The sequence below is a fragment of the Dermochelys coriacea genome, chromosome 10 (assembly GCF_009764565.3).
Source record: "Dermochelys coriacea isolate rDerCor1 chromosome 10, rDerCor1.pri.v4, whole genome shotgun sequence".
In the NCBI taxonomy this organism is placed as follows: domain Eukaryota; kingdom Metazoa; phylum Chordata; order Testudines; family Dermochelyidae; genus Dermochelys; species Dermochelys coriacea.
Window position 1 is genome coordinate 35,358,092 of NC_050077.1, and position 19,170 is coordinate 35,377,261.

At 44.2% G+C, this 19,170-nt stretch overlaps 1 protein-coding gene across 7 annotated transcripts in view; it reads left to right on the forward strand.

Annotated features, from left to right (window-relative positions):
- Positions 1 to 19,170, forward strand: part of XPO6 (exportin 6) — a 122,442-nt gene that overhangs the window by 66,700 nt on the left and 36,572 nt on the right. For 5 of the 7 annotated variants that reach the window (XM_038418805.2, XM_043493528.1, XM_043493526.1 and 2 more), the window contains 4 exons: positions 226 to 335; positions 10,395 to 10,503; positions 12,008 to 12,100; positions 17,532 to 17,601. In XM_038418805.2, coding sequence (XP_038274733.1) covers positions 226 to 335; positions 10,395 to 10,503; positions 12,008 to 12,100; positions 17,532 to 17,601 — 382 coding nt within the window. The remainder of the gene's footprint in view (positions 1 to 225; positions 336 to 10,394; positions 10,504 to 12,007; positions 12,101 to 17,531; positions 17,602 to 19,170) is intronic. The other 2 variants (XM_038418806.2, XM_043493527.1) reach the window with 1 other exon arrangement.

Genomic DNA, 19,170 nt, shown 5'->3' on the forward strand with positions numbered 1-19,170 from the left:
TCTTGGCTCTCAGTCCTAAAATCAGATCTCACTCCCCTTTTAACAGTTCAGACAAGCAGGGTTTTTCTAAGTGACACGGAAAATTCCTCACTAAAGCAAATCTGCATCACTTAATGGAAGTGTCCTTTTATTCTTGAAAGTACAGACTAACTCAAATTCTGGCTACACATGACCTATATTTTACGGCAGTTCATGATGTTTAACATGGGGTTTTGTGTATTGCAGCCTACCCATGAAGGTTACTTTTCTTGCTTAGACATTTGGACGCTTTTCTTGGACTATCTTACTAGTAAAATTAAAAGTCGTCTAGCAGACAAAGAAGCAGTACTCAACAGGTAAGCAATGCCAGCAGCTGTTAACACAAAAGAGCTTCAGAGATGCTGCATAAAAATAGCTTTGTCTGTGTGGAGCTCATGCTTGCCTGTTGGTTATGCCTGAGTCATCACACTAAGAGTGAGTCTGTCTTGCATTTCCTAATTATTTTACCTGCAGAGGCCATTGTAACAAACTGTAGTTGGGGGTGATAGGTTCTACTTGTTTGTGCAGTTCAAGACCTGACACTAAAGTAAATGGGCAAGAACTGATACTTTGGAGAATAAAACTATACCCTAGCCTGGTAACGTTGCATTATAGAATACTGGGCTGTCTGAATTGTATGTGTTGATATGTGGATGACATCTTGCTGTGTGTGTTAGGTATCTAACAATAACATGTTAGATATAATTCCTGGCTTTTGTTGGGACTTTATTATTCACCAGTTTGACTGCTAAGAATGCAATATAAATTCTGAAGTTTGGAAATATTGCACTCCGGTATCTTTTCGCAGTGTCGCACTTGAAGAAAAATGTTAATTTTTTGCACAAAAATAATAAAGCTGTTTAATCAAGCTGCATTTTGTGTATAAACTGTATTTTTGCTTTATATAATATGACTTTGGGGAAGAAAGATGGTCCGCTGGTTAGGGTACTGACTAGGACTTGGAGAGCTTTGGGGCCAAGTCCCTGATGTACCACAGACCCCCTATGTGACCCTGAGCAAGTCACTTTGTCCCTCTGTGCCTCAGTTTCCGCATCAGTAAAATGGGGATAATAGCACTTCCTGCCTCATGGGGTGTTGAGGGTAAATATTCTGCAGATTGAGGTGTTTGGATATTATGGCAGTGGAGACCATTAAAAGATGGATTTAAAAACAGCTCACACTGGATGCAGCACATGACTGAACACAAGAACGGCCATACTGGGTCAGACCAATGGTCCATCTAGCCCAGTATCCTGTCTTACGATAATGGCTAATGCCAGGTGCTTCAGAGGGAAGGAACAGAACAGGTGATCGTCAAGTGATCCATCCTTTGTTGCCCATTCCCAGCTTCTGGCAAACAAAGACTTCAGTGCATGGTTTTGCATCGTTGCCCATCTTGTGTTATGAGAAGGAGTAAATAATGCTTCCTTATTTAATTTCTCCACACTAGTCTGATTTTATAGACCACTATCATATTTCCCCCCTTATTTGTCCCTCTTCCAAGATGAAAAGTCCCAGTTTTATTAATCTCTCCTCATATGGAAGCTGTTCCAATTCTCCTAATCATTTTTGTTGCCCTTTTCTGTACCTTTTTTAAGTGGCTATTAAAAACGTGATTTTGAAGACTGTTTTCAGATCAGGTTAAAATAAGATTAAAAATACATGGTATGTTTGTTGAATGACTTAATATACATATGCATAACCATAGAAACTAGAAAAAAACAAAATTTTGTTAGAAAATGTTGTAATCACAGATTGTCATCAACAAAAAGTCAAAAAGAAGCTCAGTCATATGCCTAGCTGTAACCCATATACTAGACCAAGAATATAGCTAATGAACGTTACCATTAACGAATCAGCAAGTTTTATGGTTTATGGATTTTAAAAACAAAGTTACCTGGTGAATGTTTCTCTATTAAGAGAAATGCCTTAATAGCACCACGGGTGTAAGGGAATCGAACCTATAACACAATGCATCAGGTAAGATAAAGTTAGCAGTTTCTCCTCTTTGTCTGCTTGTCTGCTTATGTTTAAAGCAGACAGTTCAGCCCCTATTTCATAGATCCCTTTGCTCCCACTATCTTGGCAGCTCTGAGCAAGTATCTCCGGTAGTGTCTTAGAACTGCTTAGCATGGGGACAAGGGAGACCTGTATTCAAGGTAGGCAGATTTAAAACTCTCCACTATATGTTATGGTCTGTGCTAACTAAAAGAAGACCTTGCTACCTTCCTTCAAGTGATTGTTCATGTCCATTCCAATTAGGTGTGCGCGCGCCGCATGCATGGATGTCGGAAAATTTTTCCCTTAGCAGCTCCCTGCGGGACGGCAGGGGAGCCCCCTAGAGTGGCGCCCTCATGGCCGGGTATATATTACCCTTCCGGTCCGACCCCCCTTCAGTTCCTTCTTACCGTCCGTGGCGGCATTGGAACGTTTCTCTCTCTCACTTGCAAGTGATTCCTTAGCTTTTTGTAGATAGTTATCAGTTAGTTAGAAATCCATTGTTTCAGGTGTCTGGAAGCTAGTTTCAGCACCAACCTTGGGCTGCAGGGCATACCGCAAGCTCAGGGTTTCAAAGCTTGCGCCAAGTGCCGCAAGTCTATGCCCAACAGTGACCCCCCACATCTCCTGTTTCCAGTGTCTCGGAGAGTCTCTTCAGGCAAAGCACTGCAAGATCTGTAAGGCTTTTAAGCTGTGCACCAAGAAAGGAGGAGACTTTCGCCTTAAGCAGTTGCTCATGGAGTCCGTGTTACAACCACCAGCCTCTGACGCACCGGCTTCCTCGGTATGAAGTGCCCCGGTGTCCATGTGCGACCCAGCACTGCAAATCAGCGGCACTGAGACAAGATAACCAACTTCAGCATCGATCCACTTCTCCGGCACCGACTAAGCGGCACAAGCAAGGGGAAAGAGGGCGCTCTCCCCATAGAGCTACTAAGCCGCTCAAAGACACTCCCGGCACGCAAAGACACGTTGCGGACGCGAGCCAAGAACTGGCACCGTAGACTCCGGTGCCACAGGCCCCATTGAGTCCGATACCTGCGTATTCCATGCTGACATAGGGATGGAGGAGATCCTCGAACACTCCTCCACACCCGACATTTTTGAGGTAGCAAAAGATCTCATTGAGTTGTTGGCGCCAAGCCCCCTCCCATGCAGGGAGAAGCCTTCGGCACCACCTAGAAGCATGCCATCTAGAGGGAAGCCGGCAATGGTGCGCTGCTCGAGATTACCATCTCAACACTGCTCACAGCACCGCTCCTGGTTGAGTTCAGTGTCCTATTGTTCCCCGGCACCCACAACCAAGCATAAGGTTATGGCATCGGAGGCGAACCAGCCAGTGGCGACTGCACACCGGTCCCCAACACCATCGGTCGCCCTGCACCGGAATACAGCACCGATGACACTGAGTGAGACGCACCGATCCTGATCCCGAGATTCCCGGTACCGTTTGCGGTCCTGGTCAGCCAGGCACTGCTCCCCGGCACCCTGTGACCACTCAACATTCAGCACTGCCGTGGTCTTCTCGGTTGGCATCCTCCGGATCCAAGGCCAATTCTGGTCTCTCTAGCTATAGTAGACATAGAGCAATAGTAGCAGATAATCCCAACCAGCCTGGCAACCACAATGGCCCTCTCCGGGTCAGTGGCCCTTCTGGACCCCATGGGCCTATCACCAGCAACAGGGCATCTCCAGGGCCTAGGTCCGGACAATCTGTGACGCCATTCCAGGTCACCACACAGGCACCAATCAAGGACAAGGGAGGCCACTTTCTCTAGGCCACCCCTGGACCCACAAGAGCAACTAGTGCTCCCAGGCCCAATACCTGAGGTGGTGCCAAGCTCTGCAACACCTGGAGAGGTGTCAGCTCTCCAGGGCCCTGAAGTGGCCCAGGTCTATGGGGACACGCAGAAAGGTCTAGATGAGGACAACCAACAGTACCTCACATCAGTCTCAGGACCGCCACCAATAGACCACAGGGTTCACCAGGAGCTGCTCAGCAGCATCATGCTCAATATGGGCCTTCAGGCGGAAGAAACAGTCGAGCAGGAGGCTCCAATGGCGGACATCCTGGCTCCCGCTGGTCCCTCCAGAGTCGCACTCCCTCTCATAAAGACCATACAATCGAATTACCACGCTGTATGGCAGACTCCGGCCTCCATCACGCTGACGGCCGGGGGAGGGGGGTAGAAAGGAAATACTTTGCCTCTTCCAAGGGCTACGAGTTCCTGTTCTGCTATCCGACTCCCCGTTCCCTAGTCGTTTCACCAGTCAACGAAAGGGAATAACATGGCCAACAAGCCTCTGCCTCAAAGGCCAAGGAAGCTAAGCATTTGGACCTCTTTGGTAGAAAGGTCTACTCCTCCGGGGGCCTCCAGCAATGCATAGCCAACTAGCAGGCGATCCTCAATAGACACAACTTCAACTCTTGGACAGCAGTGTCCAAGTTTAAGGATCGCCTGCCCCAGGACTCGCACTCTGAGTTTGCAACTTTAATCGAGGAAGTGAAGGCTGTGGCTAAGACTTCCTTACAAGCCTTCCTTGATTCAGCGGACTCTACAGCCAGAACCATTGCCTCGGGGGTAGTCATGCGATGCACAGCGTGGCTCCAGGCATTGGGCCTTCCTCTAGAGGTCCAAAATACCCTCCAAGACCTTTCTTTTGAGGGTTTGGGCCTTTTTTCGGAGTAAACAGACTTCAGGCTGCATGGCCTTAAGGATTCTAGGGCCACCCTGAAGTTACTAGGAATCCATGTGCCGGCAACCCAGAGAAAAGCCCTTCAGGCCTCAGCCTCCGCAGCAGAGGCAATATCAGCCCCAACCCAGGCAGGAGCCGTATCTCAGGCGGGGCAGAAATAACAGGCACAGACAGAACAACACACCTAACTAGGGCCAGAATAAGCCCCAACCCAGAAACAAGCAAGGGTTTTGAAGGCACGCCTGAGGACACTGTACCAACCCCGTTCCCAGATCCATTCCCATGGTGTTTAAACGGATTATCCCACTTCTACTGTGCATGGTCCCATATAACATCAGACCAATAGGTCCTAACACACAGGTGGGATACTCTCTCCGGTTTTCCTCCTCCCCTCCCTCCCAACTACCTTCCCCGTCCCTCTTTAGGGACCCCTCTCGCAAGTAACTCCTTCTGCAGGAGGTTTGTTCGCTCTTCAAGATAGGTGCTGAGGAGGAGGTTCCGCAGGAGCTAAGGGGAAAAGGGTTTTACTCCCGTTACTTTCTAATCCCCACGGTAAAGGGGGGTCTTGAACCCATTTTAGACCTTCGCAGACTCAAAAATGTATGGTCAAGCTCCAGTTCCGCATGGTCTCCCTGAGCACTATTATTTCCTCTTTGGATCCGGGGGATTGGTACGCTGCCCTTGACATGAAGGACGCATACTTTCATATCGTTGTTCATCCAGCACATCGACGCTTCCTCTGGTTTGTCATAAACCAACATCACTACCAGTTCGCTGTTCTCTCATTTGGCCTGTCCACAGCCCCCCGAGTGTTCACGAAATGCATGTTGGTGGTGGCAGCCTTCCTGCAGCAAAGGCAGGTTCGAGCGTACCCGTACCCCGACGACTGCCTTCTCAGAGGTCGTTCTAGGGATGAGGTCCAGTCCCACGTGACGATGGTCATGGACACATTTCAGAGACTGGGGCTCCTCCTCAATGTGCCCAAATCTTCTCTCATATCCACCCAAAGGTTAGAGTTTATAGGGGCAGTCCTGGACTCGGTACAGGCAAAAGCGAGCCTTCCAGGGCCCAGATGCCAAGCCATAGAGCAGATTGTAAATTCAATGCTTCAGTATCCCACTACCACAGTCAGGTGTTGCCTATAGCTAATAGGACATATGGCAGCATGCACATATGTGGTCAAGCATGCCCAGCTGAGACTCAGACCCTTTACAAGCATGGCTCGCACTGTCTTGCCGTCCATACAGAGACCCCCTGGACCTCGTGGTGACTATCCCGGCACAAGTGTTACAATCCTTGTGCTGGTGGCTGGACCAACTAGTGGTCTGTGCAGGGGTCCCCTTCACCAAGCCCCAAACTTCTCTGATGTTTGTAACAGATGTGTCAGATCTGGGCTGGGGCACACACGTAGGGCACCTGAGGACACAAGGCTTGTGGTCGAGGGATGAGATACCTCTCCATATCAACCTGAAGGAGCTTAGGGCAGTTCGTCTGGCCTGCCAAACCTTTCACGCCACATTACAAGGTCACAGCATGACAGTCCTGACAGACAACACCGCTGCCATGTTCTATATAAACAAACAAGGTGGAGCCAGCTCCTCACCTCTCTGCCACGAGGCTCTTCTTCTCTGGGACTTCTGTATAGCCCGATCCATTCAGCTCGAAGTATCCTACCTTCCAGGAGTGTGGAACAAGCTTGCGGATTGCCTCAGCAGGTCTTACCACATGTACAAGTGGTCAATCTGGTCGGACATCATACAGTCAGTCTTCCAGAAGTGGGGTTAATACCATGGGATGGGGTATGCCTTCCCTCCTTGTCCACCGGGTCCTCCTCAAAATTCGCAGAGACAGGGCGATGGTAATCATGATCGTCCCGTCTTGGCCCCAACAGCATTGGTATACAACCCTATTAGAGCTATCCGTAGGTGTCCCGATTGCCCTGCCCCTCCACTGAGATATGATCACACAGGATGATGGGCGCCTCCTTCACCTGAACCTGCAATCTCTGCATCTCATGGTGTGGAAGCTCCGCTGCTAAATTCCATGGAGAGCCAGTGCTCTGTCAGTGAGACAGATTCTCCTCGGCAGTAGGAAACCTTCCATTAGGGATACCTACCTGGCGAAATGGAAACGGTTTTCCTGTTGGTATGAACCCAAGCGTCTTCAACAGCTCCAGGCTACCATCCCAGTTATTCTAGAATATCTCCTACACCTTAAGCATCAGGGTCTGTCCCCTTCCTCCATCAGTGTACGCCTGGCAGCCATTTCAGCTTTCCATCCAGGAGAGTCTGGGCGCTCAGTATTTTTTAATCCCATGGTGGGGCGATTCCTGAAAGGTCTGGAGAGGTGTTCCGTATTCTTGGCCACCTATCCCAACCTGGAAATTAAACTTGGTCCTCTCCAAACTCATGAGCCCACCATTTGAGCCCCTGGCCTTTCTTGGAAGGTGGTGTTCCTGATGGCCATTACATTGGCAAGGAGGGTGTCTGAGCTGAGAGCCCTCACCAATGAACTGCCTTACATGGTGTTTCATAGGGACAATGTGCAGCTTAGACCACATCCTAAATTTCTCCCCAAGGTGGTCTCCCAATTCCATATGGGTCAGGACATTTGCTTACCGTTTTTCTTTCCAAAACCCCACACGAGTCCGAGACACCACAGCCTACGCACACTGGATATCCGGAGAGCCTACATAGAGCGAACAAAACCTTTCCGCATGTCAGCCCAATTGTTCATCACCATAGCTGACAAAATAAAGGGACTTCCTGTCTCTGTGCAATGCATGTCGTCCTGGATCACAGACTGCATTTGCATGTGCTATGAGTTGGCCAAGGCCCCAGCCCCAGCAATTACTGCCCATTCAACCAGAGCACATGCATCTTCAACAGCCTTTCTGGCTCAGGTCCCTATCCATGAGATCTGTAAAGCAGCCACCTGGTCTTCAGTGCACATTTTTACAGCCCACTATGCTGTTAACCCACAGGCCAAAGATGAAGCGGCAGTCAGCAGAGCTGTTCTTCAATCAATTATTCCATGACTCTTATCCTCCTCCGATGGAAGTCAGCTAATTGGAATGGACGTGAACAATCACTCGAAGAAAAAATGGTTATCTACCTTTTTTGTAACTGTTGTTCTTTGAGATGTGGTGTTCACATCCATTATAATACCCACCCACCAACCCCTTCCCCTCTGCCGGAGTCAACGGCAAGAAGGAACTGAAGCGGGGTCGGGCCGGCAGGGTAATATATACACCGCCATGAGGGTGTCACTCTAGGGATTCCCCTGCCGTCCTGATGGGAGTTGCTAAGGGAAAAAGTTTCCGACATCCATGCACGCGGCACACGCGCACCTAATTGGAATGGATGTGAACAACACATCTCAAAGAGCAACAGTTACAAAAAGATAGGTAACCGTCTTTTCCCAGTGAGCATGCTAAATAAAAATAACTGATGTGTTGTCAAAAAAGACATTCTGACATTCAGACAGGAACAAGTGCAAAACTAGCTAACCCAGCCAGCCCATGTCTGTTCAGTGCTGGGAGTTGCTTTATTGGATTTTTCAGATGAGTTCAGATGTGAGAACTTGCCAGTCCAGTCTCAAACTGTTCACCAAGCTGCATACAATTATGCCGAATTTTCCCTGTTCGTCACTCTTCTCCCTCTTTTCCCACAGTGATCATGGGCACATGCCTTGCCTAGTTATATATATTCATTTTTTGTGATATAGGAAAAAATCAGAACAATATTAGCTTATTTTGTTGGAGATAGAGCATCTTTCTTTGATGATCAGAAATGTTATGAGCTGCCTAAACTTGTATTGCTCTTTCTGCAAAGGTGCCTGTTTTTAGCTAAAGCTTCTATGGGTCTATCAAATAGGCAGACTGTTGTAGAAGTGTTTGTGTCTTAATTTGATGTAGGTGTGGTTACACCACAGGAACAGCATGTGAAACTTCCTGTTCCCTGTGGTTTATCAATTTTACATTTTATCCAGTAGCATAACATACAAATTACCAAATCCAACTTTACATCATCTTTTCAGTAACACGCCAGTAGTATAGTAATCCTTCATTGAAAACATATGGCTGCTCCGTTAAGGGCATAGCTGACTGGACTGTCCCTTACATTGCACTATGCTCTGATTCTTTTTGTTACTGGTATAGAGAAATTCCTAGCTTTCCAACCTGCTCTTTCCTGGAGAAAGACATGACCTAAGACATTCTTCAAAACAGTTGTTTTCTAAAAGGATGGTAGGAAACTTTGGGTCTCCAGAGCAACTTGACAATCCTGTGTCACCACTGGTGGCTGCTGGCTGTGTTCCAGCCCAGGGCTGTTCTGTGTTGATTTTGCAATTTGGCATTACTCATGGTTGATTGTGGGGGGAAAAAACTCTTGACTCTTGTATGCTACATTGCAAATACCTTGAGAGTAAATAAAATCTGTTGCTGGCAGTAGTGCTATAGCGGTGAAAGAATTATCATGACTTTCTTCTTGGACAATAATAAGTCAACTTCAAAAGAGCAAAACAAGTCCGACATCAGTGGGAGCTACAAGGCACTAAGCACTTAAGAAAATCAGGCCACTTATTTAGATGCCTAAAGATAGGCACTTACGTGTTTGAAAATCTTAGCCTAAACCACATGAAGGCACTAGAAGACATAAGTACTCTGGGGATGACCTTCTAGTTTAAACCGTTACTACCTGGCCCACAATCCTTCTAATTATCTGAACCTTTGCTGTATAGCTAAGACGTGAGGATTGGTTTTCCCACCCCACCCATTTATGCAAGTTGTTCTCTCCCTTGGACAAAGGTTAATCAGAATAATGTGGTCAGAGCAAGTGGTGGTGCAGTTATGAAGTTATTTAATTGGTTGCCTATCTGTATTATAGGATTTTGATAACTGTGGTTGGCATCTCTGCTTGGCTTTTTAGTAGCAAGAAGCCGAACTTCATCATTGGTTATAACCGTCTTTGCAGGTCTAAATTAGATATTAGACCTACGCTGGATATTCGATATTTCACTAGGAGGGTGGTGAAGCACTGGAATGGGTTACCTAGGGAGGTGGTAGAATCTCTATCCTTAGAGGTTTTTAAGACCCGGCTTGACAAAGCCTTGGCTGGGATGATTTAGTTGGTATTGGTCCTGCTTTGAGCAGGGGGTTGGACTAGATGATCTCCTGAGGTCTCTTCCAACGCTAATCTTCTATGATTTTAAAAGCACTGTCCACTCCTTGAAAGAGGCACAGTTAAATGGCTACTAGCAAGCTGGAGCCACATAATTAGTAGCAAGTTCTTTCAAAAGGAGACCATTCATTTTAAAGCCTGTCCTGTCGTGCTTCGCTGTCTTATGGATCTTCTTTCTCTTCAGCTCCCTCTATTGCTGTTAGTTTCCTGTCTAGCTTTCAAAGTTGAGTGGGTTATCAGTTCTTACGGCAGTTTCTCTGCATCATCCTATGGCACATACTTTCATTTAGAAAAGCTGTTTACAATTTAACACTGCTGTGGCTGTCTGGTGTCTCCCCAGCAAACAAGTCTGTAAGGCAGTGTTGTAGGCCCTGAGATGCAAAGGTTTGCCCTAAGCTGATACAGGACCTACCACTGCTCCTCACTGGAGGGGGGTGAGGGTTCGCAAGAGTATTCTACTAGAATTCCCTTTCTTCAGTCTTGTGCTTCCTCTTGTGGCAGGTACGAAGACGCCTTGGTTCTGCTGCTGACAGAGGTTTTGAATCGAATACAGTTCAGGTACAACCAGGCACAATTGGAGGAACTGGATGACGAGACTCTAGATGACGATGTAAGAAACGGAGACTTGGTAGGAAAACTGCATGCCTAGACACTAAATTGCTGGGTTGTACTAAGTACCTCTGAAACTTCCTTCCAGGATCTGGTCACTTTTTCAACATAAAGGCTAGACCACTATTTCACACTAGTAATTTTCACCTCTTGCTGACATCTCTTATATCTTGTGGCACCTTAGAGACGAACAAATTTGAGTAGAAGCTTTCGTGAGCTACAGCGCCAATGAAATGAGCTGTAGCTCACGAAAGCTTATGCTCAAATAAATGTGTTAGTCTCTAAGGTGCCACAAGTACTCCTTTTCTTTTTGCGAATACAGACTAACATGGCTGCTACTCTGAAACCTGTATCTTAAGTTTCAGTGCTACTACGATAATGCATGTGTCTAAGCAACTTGTCAGCATCCCCACCGTTCCAAATCAAGAGCGTTAAGGGATCAGCAGCGCTATGATTCCCCACTTAGCCTTTCTGAATTGAGATTTTACGTGCAGAAGTATATTCAGTTCGAAGGCAGCTGTTAAGTGCATGAAACAGTGCTGTGTGGGTTTTGAGGTTGAAAGAAACATGATATGTTTTCACTAATGGACTTTGTGTTGCTGTCCTGCCTGACTGTTTTTAGCCTACAGTGGAGGCAGAGAATTTCCATTATAGTGCAGCAGATAAAAGGAAACAGAAAAAAATCAGCTTTAGTTTAAGAGCCATTTGAACTCTAGTCTTTCCATTTGCATATGGTTTTTCTTCTCTAAAGTGACGTGGTACCTGTAGTGAGTCCAGATGATGATTTAGAGTGATGAATAAGCTGGTCCTTAATGATATGGCTGGGTTGGGAAAGAGGCTGTGAAAGTAAAACAAATTGTGGGCTTGTCGCAGGGGGAAACCAGGCTGTTAGAGTACAGTCAGTCTATTTTGCTATAGAGAAACTGATCTTGTATATACTTCTGCAATAACCACTGTTTGTAGGAGTTGGGGTAGTTTCTCTTTGTGTTTTTTAAAATACACCCTTTTTTTAGACCAAGGCAGAAATTGGTTCTTTGATTTTGGACACTGTTGTTATATTACACATGCAGACACTTAGCCCTTATTTGATATTGGTCCTTTTATCAAGGGAGGGCATGTTTAAATGGAAGACAATGTTTGAAAATTTTGCTCTAGAATAACACTGATGCGTTCCAGGATAAGAGCATACAGACGAATAAAGGACACCCCAATTACTAGAAGGCCAGATGACATGGATGCGCAATTACTTAGCATAGTTAACAGCATTTATCAATGAAAACTTGCAAATCTTAACTCCGGCTCAGATTGCTGGCAAAGTAGGAAACTCCTATAAACTATATTGTTTCAATTTTCAGATGTTCAGACAGAAGCTAAACCCTGGTAGGTACAGATTAGTCATTTCTCCAGTACTTACAGCCACCCAGCTTGTTAAGTATAGGCCAGCTGTTTCCACTTTCCGCTTGGAGGGAAATAAGAGGTGATTTCCCTGTTCTTTCTCCACACAGCAGCAGACTGAGTGGCAGCGGTACTTACGCCAGAGCCTAGAAGTAGTGGCAAAAGTCATGGAGCTCCTGCCGACTCATGCCTTCTCTACACTAGTAAGTAGTCATTCTGCTGAGAAGCTGAGATGAAGCGGCTTTACACCATATGACATGATCTTCGCTCTCAAGATTTTGTTGTACAAACACTGGTAGAAGGTTGCTGTGCAATGCTTACGGAGAAGAGGCACAGGGATGTGCTTTTGGATTCAAAACTTGGTAAAATCCAGGCCATAAATTTAAAAGGGGAAAGCTTCAGATTTTCTTCTGGGCTTTGAGAAGTTTTCTACCATATCTTGAAGGGCATGCCTTTTGTGCCTCACTCACTGAATGTACAGGGGCATTTAAAATTTGGATCAGACCAGAGATGACAGAGCTGCACACTCTGCTGTGACCTTCAGCATATTCATCCTGGCCTTTCCATAAGGTGGAGGTGCTGCGCATAAGGCAAATGGTGAGATGATGTTCCCAGGAGGATGGAATGTTAACTTAAAATGCATGGTAGTACATAGATGAAGATCACAGGAGACGGGGCTCTGCAAACCACAGGGAGACAGAAGCAAAAAATACTGAAAATTAGGGCTTTGAATTAATTGCAGTTAACTCACACGATTAACTCAAAAAGATTAATCGTGATTAATCGCACTGTTAAACTGTAGAATACCAATTGAAATTTATTAAATATTTTGGGATGTTTTTCTACATTTTCAAATATATTTATTTCTAATACAACACAGAATACAGTGTGCACAGTGTTCACTTTATATTATCATTTTATTACACATATTTGCACTGTAAAAATGATAAAAGAAATAGTATTTTTCAGTTCACCTCATACGAGTACTGTAGTGCAATCTCTTTATCATGAAAGTGCAACTTAAAAATGTGGAGTTTTTTGTTACATAACTGCTCTTAAAAAAAAAAAAAAAAGAAACTTTAGCGCCTACAAGTCCACTCAGTCCTCCTACTTGTTCAGCCAGTCACTAAAACAAGTTTGTTTACATTTATAGAGATGCTGCAGTCTGATTCTTATATACAATGTCACTTGAAAGTGAGAACAGGCATTTGCATGACACTTTTGTAGCCGGCATTGCAAAGTATTTATGTGCCAGATATGCTAACCATTCGGGGTGCACCTTCATTCTTCGGCCACCATTCCAGAGGATATGCTTCCATGCTGATGATGATCGTTTTAAAAAAAAAAAAAAGTGTTAATTTTGTGACTGAACTCCTTGGGTGAGAACTGTATGTCTTTTGGCTCTGTTTTACCCGCATTCTGCCATATATTTCATGTCACAGCAGTCTTGGATGATGACCCAGCACGTTTGTTTTTAAGAACACTTTCACAGCAGATTTGACAAAACGCAAAGAAGGTACCAATGTGAGATTTCTAAAAATAGCTACAGCACTCAAGATTTAAGAATCTAAAGTGCCTTCCAAAACGTGAGAGGGACAAGGTGTGGAGCATGCTTTCAGAAGTCTTAAAAGAGCAACACTCAGATGCGGAAACTACAGAACCCGAACCACCAAAAAAGAAAATCAGCCTTCTGCTGGTGGCATCTGACTCATGATGATGAAAATGAACATGCATTGGTCCATTCTGCTTTGGATCGTTATCGAGCAGAACCCATCATCAGCATGACCACATGTCCTTTGGAATGGTAGTTGAAGATGAAGGGAAATATGAATCTTTAGCGTATCTGGCATATAAATATCTTGCGATGCCAGCTACAACAGTGTCATGCGAATGCCTGTTCTCACTTTCAGGTGACATTGTAAAGAAGAAGAGGGCAGCATTATCTCCTGCAAATTGTAACCAAGTTTGTTTGTCTGATTGGCTGAAGTAGGACTGAGTGGACTTGTAGGCTCTAAAGTTTTACATTGTTTTATTTTTCAATGCAGTTATTTTTTGTACACAAGTTTGCATTTGTACGTTCAACTTTCATGGTAGAGATTGCACTACAGTACTTGTATGAAGTGAATTGAGAAATACTGTTTTTTTTTGTTTTTTAGTGCAAATATTTGTAATCAAAAATAAATATAAAGTGAGCACTGTACACTTTGTATTCTGTTATAATTGAAATCTATCTTTGAAAATATAGAAAAAAATGGTATTCCATTATTAACAACTTGATTAATCATGATTAATTCTTTTAATCACTTGACAGCCCTACTGACAATTTGTCTTCTCCATCTGTGACAATGTCACTATCTTGGCCTTTATTAAGATGGCAGTGCTGTGAAATAGCCTTTTCTTGTAGCTATGTGGGAGAAAATCAGTTACAGTGGTTCTCAAGCTGCTAATCTTGGAGAATGAAACTATTGGGTTCAGAAGTGTAACAATTAGTATTGTTCAATGCTCTTTCTGGATGGGGAAAAAAATGTCTGAATTCACTAGGATCACCTGAGAATGTGTAATTACTCTACTGTGCTATGTCATGGAGCTGTCTACATACCTGAAGGCATGGAACACATTCTGTGAAAAGCAGAAAACTTGTGTTTGGGAGAAGAGCATGCTCACTTGCTTTGTCTTATCGTTACACATACGATTTCATCTAAAGAGACATTGTCAAGTCGCAAAAGCATGTTTGTGAAAATGTTTTCTAAGATTAGTGCTAAAAAGTCATGGAAAGATTTCTGTTTAATTCCAATGAAAAATTGTTTGTATGAATAGAAACGTTCCCCTGCAGTGTTTGCAGCACATTGCTAATGCACGAGTCAGCTAGTGAACCTTATTACAAACAAAAGTGAAAGGGCCTGGTTTCCTTTCACTGTAAGTGCAGGGTGAAGTGCAGAAAGCAAACAGCATTTGGTGAAGAACATGTGATTTTAAAAAACCTTTCTCTGTGTTGTTAATATTGGACTTTTAAAAAAATTCTAACCGTGTGGCTGTGTTCCTTCATATGAGCTCCTGTTTCAGTATTAAGTATCTTTCCTTAGAGCCCTGCTCAGTTCATTCTAGGACATTAGATAACCCAATAAACACTTAATGAGTCTCATACGCATGTTACAGTAGTCTGTGAAATGCTCGTATAACATGTGACCAGCCTTTAGACCACAAATCAGTAAGTGAAATTGACTCTAGAACAATGGTTCCCAAACTGAGGTTTGCGAAATGTTACAGGGGGTTCTTGGGAAAAAATTCCCTAATGGTGGACAGAGCTGTCCCTTGGGAGCACGGGGTCAGCAGCCCAGAGCCCCTGGACTTCCAAGAGCTAAGCAGATCAAAGCAAGCATATCTATCACACTGAGGAGATTTAAACTTCAAGGCTCCTTATAAGAAATGGAAAAGGAGGTGGATATTTTTTGCTGTTTTTAAAATTAAATAGGCAGCTAGTATGGTTTTTAAAATTATGAAAAACAAGTTTAAGCTTTGTAGTAACGTGTGTTGTGTGCCTCCACTGCTCAAGACCTGAACGCTTACGTAGGAGGAACTCTTTGAGTTGGCTCCTTAAATACCTTCTTGCTGTTTCACATCTGATACTCGTTGATGAAACACATGAGCCTTGTCTTATAACAGGCTTATTCAAAGTGATACAAGCTATGAAAGTGAGATCTTGGAACAGTGTTGCCGTTTTCATAATGTAATATAAAATACTATAATGAGGAATAATTAATAATTAGTGTGTAATAAGCATGATATAAAAATAAATTTTATATTTCCAAGATCACTGCTTTTATAATTTATACTCAGGGAAAGGAGAAAATCCCTGAAAATACTCATTTTTAGGAGGGGGTTCAAGAGAATTGACATTTTAGTGAAAGAAGTTCACAGGTTGTTAAAGTTTGGGTACCACTGCTTTAGAATAAACTGAGTAACTGTACATCATGTCTCTAATCTGTTGGATGTTGTGCATGTGGTGCCTGGCACTGGGGAGTGAATGACCACACTTCAACAGAGGGGATATCTAGGTTTGTGTAGAGAAGAGAAGTGCCAATAAAGTCCCAAGAGTTAAGCTACTAAAACATTAGCATAAGCCATGCATAAGGCTAAGATTTAGTCATGGGTATTTTTGGTAAAAGTCGTGGACAGGTCAAGGGCAATAAACAAAAATTCATGGCCCGTGACCTGTCTGACTTGTACTATGTATCCCCTGGCTAAATCTTGGATGCTCTGGCGGTGGGATGCTGGGGTGTTCTAGAGGGAGGGCACCAGGGACGCTTTGGAGGAGGAGCAGGGGGCAGACCAGGGAACTGCTGATGCTCTGGGGCAGAGGGTGGCCTGGGATCATCGCTGGGGGTCTGGGGGGGGGTGCAGTATCCCAAGACTGCCCCAGCAGTGGCCAGTGTGGCTGGCTCAGGTAGCCCTGGGGTCAGTCCCACTGGTGGCTGCAGAGGTCCCAGAAATCGCCTAATCCGTGACAGACTTGCAGTCTTAGCCATGCGTACTTTTGACTGCATTCAAAGCAGGAGAAAGTTTTTGTTCATAAACTTCTGTCCTTGCTTGTAGGAATCGAAAGAGAATTATTCCAGGTTAGAAGGGATGGAAAAGGGCTTCTCCCCGATATAGCTGTTAGAAAAGCTAGATCTTGAGTTCCAACTGAATACACTAGGGTTGACTTAGCCACTGGAAATGTGAATAACCCTACAGTATGCACTGCTAGAGTAACATGGTCTGTTGGGGAACCAGGCAAGATATTTCCTACACTCTGTGTTTTGTGTGTAGCATCTCCCTTCGCATTGGCAAGTTAGTGTTCCTAGTAATTGATAATGCAGCTTGCCAATGACTTTTGTGTGATGGGGGAGTTTAATGCTCTGAATACCTGGCCTCGGAGAGAGCCTCTTACACAGGATGTTCATTCCCTTGGTTCCTTTCTTTGTGGGTATCGATCCACTCGTGTTATAGTTAGCAGCTTGCCAGCAGAGTAGCTGCAACATTTTCCCCATATGCTACATCAAGGAAGGACTGAAAATGCTTGGACTCAACTTTTTTTTTTTTCCTCTCCAGTGGAAGATATTGGGGGTGGCATTTTTAACAGTTTTAAAGAGGACAAACTGATGTAGATGGTGCAATGCAAGTTTTCCACACCCATCCCTGCATGTGCACCTCAATCCTGATCTGCAACCTCACCTTCTTTTCACTCAGGGTCCCATGCAGGGCTGCATGTGCATTTCAGTAATGACTAGCAACATCCTGTACTGCACCGCCACTGCCCTTCTCAGGTAGCCAGTCATGTCAGCATTGACTACCAGTGTTGATGTGGAAAGGACAGCTGTTACTTGAGGAATTTCTCTAACACGGGGGACCTTTCTGGTTTTGATGCTAGCTGTCTAGAATAGAAAAGCTTAGGGCATCAAATCCTCCAGAACCTACAATCTTTCCCTTCTTCCAAATGCCTTTTGTAAGACTAATTATGGAGAGGCGGAGGAGAAAATTGGAAGTAATTGTCCTCTGGCCCAAATTAATTGTAATGGAGAAGCATTAAGTCTCTCTGCCTTAACATTAAAATCACACCTTTTGTGTTGTGTCCCTTTTTTTTTTTTCCCCCAGTTCCCAGTTCTGCAGGATAACTTGGAAGTATACCTGGGATTACAACAGTTTGTGGTCACTTCAGGGACAGGTAATACCATTCTTCAGTGTTACATTTCTCAGTTCTTTATACACTTAGCTGTAAAAATGTTGTATTCATGCATTAAGCTCTTGCTTGCTGTCAAACTGTCCATTACTACTTCAGCATCAATATTCTAGAGGTTAACCCTAAAATTCTTCACACCAGGATGCTTATGCACACTGCATAAGGGCTCAGCATTCAGAAATATGAGTTTGGTGTGTGTTCTCTGAGGAATCTGCTTTCTGGTTAGAAATATGGTTTATAGTGATATGTTTTCTCATTGATTCTGGTACTTGAATCAAGTAAACTGGTGGGGAGCACAGAGATGTAGCATGGTTGATATAGTTAAATGACTGTCAGCTTTTCCACTGGAAACTCCATTCAGAAAGGGCTCGTTTTAATTTGGTTTGGGCTTAAACTCAGCATCAAGCTCTCAGAATGTGGAAGCATTTTTGTTTAGGATTAAATTAAAATTAGTTGAGAATACTTGAATGAGAAGATCAAGGAGATAGTGGCATTTAGGCTAGTTTGTGACTCTCTGCTAACTGCCATTCCAAGAGCCTGTGTGTCTTGATGGGAAGAAGGAATAAAACTATTCCCAACCTACCAAAGAGTTGAATCATAAAGAGAGAAACAGGACCCTCTTTCAGGCTGTTGGCTCGCCTTGTGGGCTAGCTGTTTCTGACAACTGAGGAAAGGGTGAGTGGGGGGGATATTGACTGGTTGAGAGATGTAATGGGGGGGTACAATTCATACTAGCTAGACACATGTCTTTAACCCTTTAGAATGTATCACTTCATTAAGCCTTCTGACATGGCTGTTAGAAGAATCTGCTATATGCTAAATATCAGAAGACATACATGTTATCCACATCATCACTTAGAGAAGTTGAACGCAAACCACCTAATATATTAAAATACGCACATTTTAAATGCAGTAAATCACTGCAGTGCATGCTGATGGCAGGCTTCATTACTTTTAAGCTGTTTAACTGTTGCAATTCTGGCCCTGGCTCCCAAGTGGTTTTTTGTTTTGTTTTGTTTTTTTTTTCCCCTGGTACTCTGGCCACCCCAATGGGTCAGTAGAGTACAGTGTTTTATTGCACAGACAAGGCTCCAGAAGCTTACCATGCCAGATATTAGCAATTTGTGGATTATGTTGTGCATCCAGGTTTATGGCCTCTTCCGACCTAGAACAGTCACTACACATGTTCATGGAAGGCTTATAGACAAGGATGTATAACAGAAGTTGGTTCAGGAACTGGCTTTTCAATCTAAGAGGGGCATGGATCAGAGCAGATGGCTTAAACTCAAGTACAGCTTCAGGATCATACTATAAAGTGCCTATTTTAGCAGTTTCACATCTTGCACTCTTGATGGAAATAGCTCCTACATTTCAACATCAGTGCTGAGACTAAATTGGCATGAGTGGAGAAAATATGCTGTTTTAATTCATTTATCTGAACAATTGAAAGGAAAGCAAGGAAAATTCTTCAGCTGTCCTCATTGTCCTTAGGCCTATGCATTATAATATGTATTTTCCAGTAGAGTGTCCTATGCTAGGTGACACTGTGTACTA